The following is a 12,160-nucleotide window of genomic DNA, read 5'->3' as shown; positions in this document are numbered from 1 at the left end:
CCTGAGAGACTGTGGCTCTTAGCAGGCTCTGGGTGAGCTAGTAAACTTACCTATCTCAATACATTAAAAGGAGGAATTAGCTACGGTTCCCCTAGCTACTAGTCCAGCTTTCAGCACCTTTTGCATGGTGGCTAATATCTGTACCACGTAGAGCTGTGACAGGATGGGGAAATGCGCTGAAATGATCTCAGAAGTAAACTATCAACTTGACATGTTTTCCTAGCTATTGAAAACCTTCTTATATTGAAACCCATCGATAGTGAAACTGTAGAATTCCTCTGATTTAAGTACCATCTGGTTGTGCTCAAGGCTTTAAAGCTGTTATCTCTGCATAAAATTTCGGAGTCCTATACTTTTTTCTTCACCAAACTATCCATTTTTAAGCCACAAATATTTTTCCAGCTCTTTCAGATTTTATCTGAAAGTATATTTTAACAGTATTTAAATAGTTCTTAAAGAATAACAATTTATCTTGATAGATGGCGTGCTGTGTTTTTTCATTTTATTTTAATTAGCCATTGTGGAACCAAATTCCCTTTTGTTTTAGTCTTTTGAATATTGTTTAATTATAGTTATCATGCCAGATATCTTAAAGGTTATTTTACCAATACAGTTTCATTTAACATAACCCATATGGAATCAATAGCCCAGTTTCCTAAAGTGAATGCTTGGAAAATCTTACATTCATATGTTAAGAGTACACATCCTTTCCTCATTAGTTGGAAAGTACAGGGATTTTGGCACAGGTTCTGTGTGGAAGCATTGTGCAGCTTTTATATGGATTTTGTTTTTAGCCTTTGATGACACTGTTTAGAATAGGAAGTATCTAATAAGTAAAGCATTTTGTCTCAAGTGCTGCCAGTGTGTTTAATATATGCCTGGAGGTCTGAAACATTATCTTCTTCACTGCAGTAATATGCATTTAATTCTCTGAAAGCAGAAGGTCGAACTTTTAAAAGGGACGCAAAGTACATTTTCAAACAGAATAATTCAAAACACATGGAAGAGGGGACCAGAGTAATGTACAGTTGGTTTTTATGGTTTAATCATGATCATGTTAATGCACACCAGTAGCTAATTAAAGAAAACTTTTATTGTTCATTTTAAATGAGTTAGGTAAAGAGTGGGAGAGCTGATGTAACAGCACTGCCCAGAGACACACGTTGCTGCTGCATTCACTAACAGCAAGCAGATATGGCTATTGTTGACAACCTAAATGATTAGTCCCCTTGAACAACAAAAAAGTTATTTTCAGAGTTATCACATTGCGAACTTTTCCTTTTGCACAAAGGGATAGTAAATTGACTCCCAAGTTTATAGTTCACCACCCAAAATGAATTATAAAGCTTTCTTAACAGCAGGCCAGATACTCTTCAATATAACAGATAAATCTGCAGTGGACTGGTGACGAACCAATGGATTTTTCAATATATTCCCAAAGCCACCAGCTTATTTATTTCAGTCCTAGAAATAGTGTGGAACCTTAGAAAAAATGGAGGAACTCTTGGCTTTTAACTTATTTTAAAGAATTTAGTCTGCTGGTACTGGGAAAGTTGTACTTCTTCCTCCGCACCCCCCTCCCCCGTAAGAGTCAAAGTCTTTCATCTCTGGGTCATTGGTTCAAATTCCATTCTATTCAGTAGTGACTAGAATTAGTTACCATTTGACTTCTGTTCAGTAACCTGAGTGACCTGAGCTGATAGCTGCCACCCTGGCCCTGCTGGTTATTTATATCCCAGGATCGTTTCCACTTGACATTCGATGGAGTTTAATGTGGCAATCTCAACAGGTAATAGGGCTAAACACTACCTTTCTATATCTTTACCTACATACGATTTGTTTTCTCATGTTAACACCAATAGGGGACACTTAATTCACTTTGAAGAAGGAGAGGCTAGATTTTAAATACAATATGTAAATCAGAAGAAAATAGAATGCTCCGTGCATAAAAATCACAGTCTCATATAGTTGTTCATGGTTGCCTTTCCTGATTGAGAGAATAAAAATGATTGAGTTCTCGATCTGAGTTTGCTGTACACTCAACCTAAAAGATTTTTTTTTAATTATGCTTTATACAGATATTTAGCCTGTAATGCTTCAAAATGTGGGCAGTAAATCCTGGATTACTTAGGTATTTGATTTTATTATCTTTTCACATATTATTTGAGAATTCCTAGCTGGTAATTGATTTGGAGGTATATTTGAAATTTTATAATAGGTAACTAAAACTTTTTCACTTAAATTGTCCTTTTTGTTTTTGTTTTTTTGTTTTTTTCTGTCTTTTTAGGGCTGCATCCACTGCAAATGGATGTTCCCATGCTAGGGATCCAATTGGAGCTGTAGATGCCAGCCTACGCCACAGCCACAGCAACACGGGGATCCCAGCCGCATCTGTGACCTACACCACAGCTCACAGCAACACTGGATCCTTAACCCACTGAGCAAGGCCAGGGATCAAACCCTCGTCTTCGTGGATGTTAGTCGGGTTCGTTAACCACTGAGCCATGACGGGAACTCTTATTGTCCTTTTTTTTTTGTCTTTTGTCTTTTTTGTTGTTGTGGTTGTTGTTGTTGTTGTTGCTATTTCTTGGGCCGCTCCCGCGGCATATGGAGGTTCCCAGGCTAGGGGTTGAATCGGAGCTGTAGCCACCGGCCTACGCCAGAGCCACAGCAACTCGGGATCCGAGCCGCGTCTGCAACCTACACCACAGCTCACGGCAACGCCGGATCGTTAACCCACTGAGCAAGGGCAGGGATCAAACCCGCAACCTCATGGTTCCTAGTCGGATTCGTTAACCACTGCGCCACGACGGGAACTCCCTTATTGTCCTTTTAATAATTGCCTTAGTTGTTTTTATTTTTCTGAGTTTTAAAATGAAATATGTTCGTCCGTGTGTTCCATCAGCACACAGTTACTGAGTTTTACTGAGCGACTAGCAGTGTGCTGCGTGCTGTGAATACTAATGGCATTGTCTCCTACCCATAGCCTACTAGCTCTCTAACCTTGGACCTGTTGATTAATCTCTGTAAGCCTCACTTTCCTCTGCTGTAAAATGGGAATTACCCACCCCTTCAAAGGGTTGTAACACTTAGTAAAGAAAATGTATGTAATGTGCTACCAATGTTTGGCAAATAATAAACATATTCAGTGGTATCTTATTTTTTATTTTCAGTTGCTCACAATCTCTGAGACAGAACAGTGTTTGAAAAGTGGCATAATAACAGTTTGTTATAAAAGTATAGTAGCTAGAAAGACTAGCACCATCTGGAAAGGTTGAGGAAGTCTTCACAAAGAAGTGACATCTTTTTTAACTTACCCTTTAATGAGTGCCAACTATATATGGTCAATACATTAACTCATTTAATACTGTAGCAACTTTGTGGGTGGGGTATTAATATCCACAACGTGAGAATAAGGATCTAGCAGAGACTGAGAGTATTGCTTGAAGTGCGATCAGCCCACAAATAAGAAAAGAGCTCATGAATATGTCTGGAAAGACCTTAAAGAGTGTAATATGCACATATATTTACATGTTAACAATCATGCATTTCTAGTCTGCAGAGTTTTTATTTTCATTTCATATTGTATCAGAAACTAACATCTCATCAAATATTTATGGATCCTCTCTTCAGTGTGCCAGGCATTGCACTATTCCTTGGTTATACGCAGAAGCAAAATGATACAACCTGGTCGCTCCAGCAGTCCTTCACGTGGTAAAAGAGACACAAATGCCCATTATTGAGCATTTGCTACATGCCAGACACTGAGCTGACCTCTTTAGGTACCTCAGCTCATTGAAACCTCATCCTAACCCCTTGGGGTCAGATTCATTATCCCCATTTTACAGATGAGATTATATAGCCTTAGAGAGGTTTGTAATTTGCACAGTGTCGTACAATTAGGGAGTGTTGTACTTGACACTACTTCTCTCTGATTCCAAAACCTTTAGATTGTTTTAACACTATGTGATACTGCCGCCACAGAACATTTTAGTAGACAATAATACATCCTAAAATAGAAGTATGAGTAAAGTACTAGGGTCACCAAGAAGGATAAGCGTTGAGAGCGCAATTCTCAGACAAGTGTCATTCGTTCTGAGTCTTCATGGAGAGAGAAATGTTTGCTAGCTGCAGAAGGGGGCTCCAGGCAGAGAAATAGCAAATGGTATAGCTAGAATGGTTTAAGGGAGTTCCCATCGTGGTGCGGCAGAAACAAATCCAACTAGTATCCATGAGGATGTGGGTTCAATGCCTGGCCTCACTCAGTGAGTTAAGCATCCGACGTTGCCACTAACTGTGGTGTAGGTCACAGTAGCGGCTTGGATCCCACATTGCTGTGGTCGTGGCTGGCAGCTGTAGCTCCAATTTGACCCCTAGTCTGGGAACTTTAATGTGCTGCACCTGCTGCCCTAAAAAGCAAAACAATGAATATAAAAGAAGGGTGTCTTCAATGAAAAGAGATTATTGGGTGTGGGTAGTGTTTTGTTTTGTTTTGTTTGTCTTTTCAGGTCCGCACCCACGGCATATGGAAGTTTCCATATGCCGTGCTGCCGAGCTGCAGCTTCCAGCCATAGCCACAGCAACACCAGATCAGAGCTGCATCTGCCGCCTACCACAGCTCGTGGCAATGATGGAGCCTTGACCCACTGAGCAAGGCCAGGGATCGAACCCAAGTCCTCATGGATACTAGTCAGGTTCATTACCACTGTACCACAACGGGAACTCCAAGATGAATTGGTTTTTGTTTCAGATACCTAATACTGGATTTTTCTAACAATGCTTTTTTAAACAACTTTAAAATCAATTAGCAAAAACGTATTATTTGAAAAACTGTAATGACTACATCATGGTCTTGAATTATTTAACTGTCCTTTAACATTTTCACAAGCAACTTTTAATAATTTGTAGCATATGGGAAAATTATACTATACCTACAAATTAAGAAAGAGTCTAAAAAATGAGAACAGTTCACAGTACTTTGGGTTATATTTCTCATTGCTGATGATGATATAAATTAGTGTAGCCTTTTTGGAAAGTGCTGGCAATATTTGATAACCTTAAACTTTTTCATACCATTTACCTAGTAATTCCACTTCTGGGATCCTTTCCTAAGAAAATCTTATTAGATGTTTGTCATAGCTGTTTGTTGGCAAAAACTGAATATTTGAACGTCCAATTATACGGTTGAACAAATTGTTCCTAACATTAAATATTATGCAACTTTTAAAAATGACATTTATGAGGAGTATGTTAGCATGAAAAACAACTGGGTTACAAATTTGTCTCTACAGTATTATAACCATAAAGGGTGGGGTGGGGGGAACATATCCAGAGGTAGGAGAAAAGACAGAAAGGAAACTAAAAGATTGCCATTGGTTATGTTTAGTGATAAAACATGGAGGTCAGGAGGATTTTGTTTTTCTCTCAGACTTTCTATGATTTCTTTAATGACTCTGTATTACTTCAGTGAAAAAGCAGGTGAAATATCTATGTCTCAAATAGTGTATCACACATTGATGGCTGGGAAACTAAGAAAAGGGAACCAAGGACTCAAACTGCAGCTCTTGCAGTTGTGCTACCAAAGTAACCAACACTGCTGCCACCAAGTTCTTTTTCTCTACTAGGCAGTCATTGGTAGAAATTTTTGAGGGGAAAAAAATGTATATATATACAGTGCAGAAAGGGAAAATCCACCTTCTAGGATTTTAATTTATTTTCTTTTTTTAGCCTTTTCTAGGGCCGCTCTCTCGGCACATGGAGGTTCCCAGGCTAGGGGTTCAATCAGAGCTGTAGTCACCGGCCTACACCACAGCCACAGCAATGCAGGATCCGAGCCGCATCTGCAACCTACACCACAGCTCACAGCAATGCCGGATCCTTAACCCACTGAGCGAGGCCAGGGATCGAACCTGCAACCTCATGGTTCCGAGTCAGATTTGTTAACCACTGCACCATGACAGGAACTCTGAATTTTAATTTCTTACATTTTGCTTGATCACTTACGTTTGCCTTTGTTTCAAGTTCTGTTGTAATAAAGGAAAATACCATTTTGAATGACACATTCATTTTCGTTTTCTCCGTCCTTCCTAATGTAGGACTATTGACTTTTCCCTCTCTTTTTTAGTGTGGAAAATCTTATAAATCAGTTTTGCAATGACAAAGGTAAAGAATGTAAACTGCTTCTGCTTAAAATACAATTGCAGTTGTAATCATGATTTGGAAGCAGTTTATTACACTACTTGAAACATCACTGTAAAGAATACTAAGTAATGTAATTCTTTAAAAGGCATGTTTTTTATGTATACTGTGTATTAGTGCAAAGAAAGAAAACTTGACACTGAAAAGTATATTTTAATGATAGAAATGCACATAGGATGTTTTTCTCAAGTACTGCCTTAGCATTTTAATATGAGTAATTTTTTGAAAGGGCACCTACTTTGTTTTTATGATTACTCTGTTCTAAGTTATACTAGTCCCATTTTTAACATGTTTCTATAACATTTATGTAATAACACTTGGAATCCGGTAGTTAACATTATCTAATTATTTTTCCATATAGATCTCGAAACAAGAACAGAAAAAAATGGATGCATATGATGGAAGCATGGCTGAGACCTCATCTCGTTACAGTGGTGCTCAGGATAGTGGAATCGGCAGCGACAGTGTTAAAATCAGAATAGTGCAAATAGAGCAGCACAGTGGTACCAGTCAGCATCGCATTGCGCGTCCCTCCCGCCAGTCATCGATTGTAAAAAATCTAAATTTTATTCCTTTTGACATATTTATCACTGCAAGTAGAATCTCACTAATGACCTATTCCTGTACGGCCTTACCCAAATCAAAATCACAAGAACAAAAGGATAATGAAAAAACAGGCAAGAGTTCATTAAATCTCCCAGAAGTTGATTCAGATGTCACAAAGCCGAGCCAGGCGTGTATTTCCATGGTCACAGCAGATGATCTCTTAAGCAGCAACGTATCTTTTCCTTCAGGGAAAAAAATAGGGGTCATCTCTCTTGAAAGTCTTCATGCATCCACAAGATCATCTGCTAGACAAGCACTTGGCGTCACTATTGTTCGGCAGCCTGGACGGAGAGGAACCGGTGACTTGCAGCTAGAACCCTTTTTGTACTTTATTGTATCCCAGCCTTCTTTGCTTCTGAGTTGCCACCACAGAAAGCAGCGAGTGGAAGTATCCATTTTTGATGCTGTGCTTAAAGGAGTAGCCTCTGATTACAAATGTACAGGTAAGAGCTTTCAGGTTTACTGGGGTGCCAATGACTGCTACTACATAATATGTTTTATTCTCAGAGTTTCGAGATTGATCAAACGGAAGCCAGCAGGCAGATGAGGCAAGCCTTCTTTTCTCTACAGAATATGTCAATATGTAAAGTTGATGTCCCACAGCTGAATCATGTTTAAGTAAATGTTTGAAATATAACAGGGCTTAGCCTTAGCGTTCTTGCGAGGCCTCTGAAATTTTTTTTCAGGAGCTGAATGGAACAGGGACTCTTTCTAGGCTATTGAAATGCCTAACAATTTCTAGTGATTGGGAAGCAAAGGGGGTTTGGTGGGGGTGTTGCTTTTTTTTTTTCCTCTTCGCATTAATGGCCCATAGTTATTGCTTTCCATGCTAATGCAGCTATTCAGGTAAAAAAAAAAAAAAAAAAGGAAAAAAAAACCTTAGAAAATGAAGTTTATTGCTTTGGTATTCTTTTGCTCTAATAATGCTGCTGTAACAGCATAATAGTACATGTATTGGGGAAGGTTTTGTAGTAAAGTGAGATGACTTCAAGATTTTTATACATCCACATGTTTTTTAGCAGTCTTCACAACTGGCTCTTGTTGGCCTGTCCACACCTTCCTTATAATCAGAGAGAAGAGCGTCATGTAATAATTATGTTGAACTTCTGAAGCTTGTTGCTTGTTGAGACTAGGAAAGTGATCAGAAGTTCAGCCTTAAGACGTATGGGCGGTTAAGTGACAAGAGTAATACAAACAGCGCCAAACAAGGTATAGAGACCTTTTTCCTGAGTTAATAGAGAATTAAAGATTTGGCCAGAAAGGCTCCAGAGAGGGGACCAGGATTATCTAAGATCTGGGATTGGAAGAGGGCCCTAGCACGCTCAGGTATAATTCAGGCATTTTATTTTAGTTCTCAGGTGGTCCCATCTAAGCAGATGGAAGCCGGTGTTGAGGCATTTGGAGAATTTGTCCAATGTGGAAGTCACATTGGTTCATTCTTGGCATTAACGATAGTCATTTTACCCCGCAGGCTCCTGGAGAGTAGATGGCAGGTATCAGAATTAGGATTCAGCCCAGAGAACTTGGGTCAGAGAAGTCCCTTGGCTCTTACTGAGGTATAGGTCAAGTTCTCTACTTGAGAAAGAGGACACTGGCCAGTTATAAAGAAGGAGTAACCTAGAGTTACCTCCTAGGCTGCCTGCCAGCCCTTTCTCCAGTAGTGTGCTGGAGCTGGCTCCTACCGGCTCAGAAGAGCTGACTTAAATTTTTCAGAACTTTAAAAGGCAGTTGTTAAACCACTGGTAGCCTAAATTGGCCATAGTGAGATTTCCACCACAGATACTGGTAAATGCTGTCGATCAGCTCTCCTACTCTAAGTATTGGTTGTTAAACAGTTACCAGCAACCACTGTCCCTCTTCTTCAAACATGTTCTCATTTAGAGTACCTATAATGTAAAGGGTACTTCAGGGTCACTAGAGACAGGAGTGGTGCTGAGGTTGTTGATGTTATGAATCAAGGACTCAGGCCTATATACCTGGTAACTGTTTGGATGTCTGCTTAGCATTGACAAAAAGTAGATGTAGGATTGTGAGCATAAAAGTTAATTTCAAGTGCCTTCAGGGGCAGTTGCTTCATGGGCGAGTGGCTTCAGCAGCCTCTACTAGGAAACATTGATATTCAGTTCAGCAAAGTTATCAGGGCTCATAGCAGAAGTGTGCATTTCAATTATAACTGGTTCCTAGGTTGAAATAATAAAATATTTTTTGTTTAAAAGAGTCATTGTACGCAGACCAACATGGAACCCAATTTCATTAGATGAAGCTTAGAGTGAAAGCTATGGGCCAGATTCAGTATAGGGGATTTACCTGTGAGAGGAAAAGTCTCACATACCTCCTAAGAGCATCCTTTACATAATATTCCTGTGGATGCCTTTTCTTACACAAAAAGCATCTACTTGGGTGTTTACCCTATCCAGACAAAGAGTCATCAATATATCATGTTTTTTTAAAAGCAAATTTAGTGATTTGGAAAAATTTGTCAGAAAGCAAATAGTTAAAATTTAATGACTATTCAAAAAATATAGCTAGCAACTATTGAGTGTTCAGTCTGTGCCAGACATTGTACCAATTGCTTGAAATACAGTGTCTCATTTAATCTTCATAGCAACTCCTTGGGAAATATATTTCCATCTTACATATAACGAAATGAAAGCCTGGAGAAATTAAGTAACTTGTCCAAGATTACAGATCTAAAGACAAACAGAGCTAAAACTCAAAACCAAGATTCACTGGACTCCTGAGTCTGGGCTTTCAACCTATATGGATCCCTGGAGTGGAGAAAAGATGTGAATTGCCATTGTCAGTCAACCGCCACTGTCCCCCTGCAGACCATGTGAATGGTTCCCTTTCTGTATTTTAACTGGTGAATTTGTGCATGTTATAATTCTCCATGACCTGACTACACAGTACAGCCTCTCTTGGTAAAATGACAGACAAACCTGAGTTGAAACTCGCATGTGGAGGTTCCCAGGCTAGGGGTCTAATCAGAGCTACAGCTGCCAGCCTACGCCAGAGTCACAGCAACTGAGACCTACACCACAGCTCACGGCAACGCCAGATCCTTGGCCCTCTGAGTGAGGCCAGGGATCGAACCCGCAACCTCATGGTTCCTAGTCGGATTCGTTTCCGCTGTGCCACGACGGGAACCCCATAAACCTGAGTTGAAATTCTAACACTTGTCACTTAACGAGATGTGTATCTATCTATAGGGTGGTTGTGAAACTGAAAAGAGATAATTCATGAACGTACTTCTCATTGAGACTAGCTAGTAGAGGCCCTCACAACTGTTTGCTGTTACTGCTTCAGTTGTTGTTAATATAAAATAGATTACTAAACTAGGAAGCAGAAAGCCTGGGATTTAATATTGACCCTGCTATTAATTAGCAGTGATGTTAGCCAGGCAGTTCACTTCTTTGGGTCTCTGTTTCCTTATGTGTAAAATGTGATGATTATAATAGACATTAAAAGGTTCATTCCAGTTCTAAAGTTTAATCATCTATAATTTGGAATTTGTCTCTCCATTCTTAGCTTTCTAAAAACACTTAAACTAGCTTTAGCCTAAGAAATTGACATCCGTAAACTACTACCCTATTAGATTAAAATATATTTTAGGGAGTTTCCGTCGTGGCTCAGTGGTAATGAACTCAGCTAGTACTCATGAGGATGCGGGTTCGATCCCTGGCCTCGCTCAGTGGGTTAAAGGATCTGGTGTTGCTGTGAGCTGTGGTAGGTTACAGATGCAGCTTGGATCCCATGTTGCTGTGGCAGTGGTGTAGGCCCACAGCTACAGCTCCGATTCGACCCCTAGCCGGGGGACTTCCATATGCTGCAGGTGCGGCCCTAAAAAAGCAAAAAAAAATAAAAAATAAAAATTTATTTTGACTTTTTTTATGGCCTAGGTCAGAGTCACAGCAACGCAGGATCCGAGCCGTGTCTGCAACCTACACCACAGCTTAAGGCAACGCCAGATCCTTAACCCACTGAGCAAGGCCAGGGATCGAACCCACAACCTCATGGTTCCTAGTCAGATTCGTTAACCACTGAGCCACCATGGGAACTCCCATTTTGACTTATTTTAAAGATGCAAATTTTCTTTTGATGCTTTGGTAGAGCACTAATTAGTTTATTCAATATTTTAAATACATAAATTTTATTAAATGTTAATGAAGTTATTTTTCAAAGACTGACATGAGGAATTTCTATTCTAATTTGGTCCACTTGAATGAACTAGCTGAGTCCCATAACCAATTTAGTTATCCAGAACCACTTCATTCATGTAGCATTTTTCATCCTGAAGAAAGCAGTGTTCCATGTCCAGGATTCTTTTGAAGCCCTGAAACAGTAACTATGTGGGTAAGAAAAAAGAGAAAAATATGAGTAACTATAACATTAACACTCATGGGGAGGAGGAGCAGTGAAATGGAGGTGGCCAGGTGCATTTCTGGGTTCTAAAGTGAAGGACTTAATTGGAGGGACAAAAGGAGTATTACCAGGAAGCTAACTTTCTAAGAAGGATCGAGGAAAAGTTAAAGGCATCATAATTTAAAAGTGAAAGAAACAACATATTATGACTTTCTATAGTGTTCATACTTTTTCCTCCTGATACTAAAAATAATCCTTTTTTATAAGGTAACTCAAGTTTCAGCCAGCCAACAGCACTTTTAGCATGTATGTACATTTCAGTGACTGCCTAATTTCAGCATTTCAGACATGCCTGGGGTTGTTATGGATGTAATGGGTTTTCTTTTTTAATAGGACAAAAACATTTGATTGTTTAAAAAAAAAATCTGGCACAACAGCATGTAATTGTTTACTGTTTTACATGAAAGTCACAAACCATTATTACATGTGCTAATGTTCCTTTGTAAGGAAATCATATGGAACAAAAAGTAAAGAAAGGATTTTGTTTCACTCTTTTTAAAGTTATCAGAGTTCCATTGTGGGGTAGCAGGTTAAGGTTCTGGCCTTACCGCTGCAGTGGCCCAGGGTGCTGCTGTGGCTCGGATTAGATCCCTGGCCGGGGAACTTCCACAGGCCATGGAAATGGCCAAAATAAATAAAACGACTTATGTTCAGAGGATAATTTTCTGAAAAATCATAATTCTTTCATAAATATAAAATGAACATGTCAAAGATTTTACCGAACTCATTAATTAATGAGGGAACTGAGAAGAATGTTGCAAAAGAATTCATACACAGGGGGACCTTTAAGGCCCTGGTCATCTCAGAGGTTTGGATTCTCTAATTCACTAGAATCATAAAAATGGTAAGGGCCACTTATCACTGACTTTATTCCTTGTTAAAGCATGGCTCTGGGTAATTCTGAAAAGATGGAAGTACCTTTAACATCACATTA

General features: G+C 39.3%; 1 protein-coding gene across 7 annotated transcripts in view; it reads left to right on the top strand.

The window, feature by feature from the left end:
- Positions 1 to 12,160, top strand: part of VPS13B (vacuolar protein sorting 13 homolog B) — a 717,975-nt gene that overhangs the window by 493,104 nt on the left and 212,711 nt on the right. For all 7 annotated transcript variants that reach the window (XR_007135424.1, XM_047783533.1, XM_047783534.1 and 4 more), the window contains exon 34: positions 6,560 to 7,247. Coding sequence is in view for 6 of the 7 variants with exons in the window: in XM_047783533.1 (XP_047639489.1) it covers positions 6,560 to 7,247 (688 nt within the window). In the remaining variant the exon portion in view is untranslated. The remainder of the gene's footprint in view (positions 1 to 6,559; positions 7,248 to 12,160) is intronic.

The sequence above is a fragment of the Phacochoerus africanus genome, chromosome 6 (genome assembly GCF_016906955.1).
Source record: "Phacochoerus africanus isolate WHEZ1 chromosome 6, ROS_Pafr_v1, whole genome shotgun sequence".
In the NCBI taxonomy this organism is placed as follows: Eukaryota; Metazoa; Chordata; class Mammalia; order Artiodactyla; family Suidae; genus Phacochoerus; species Phacochoerus africanus.
This window is presented reverse-complemented; position numbering and strand designations above follow the sequence as displayed.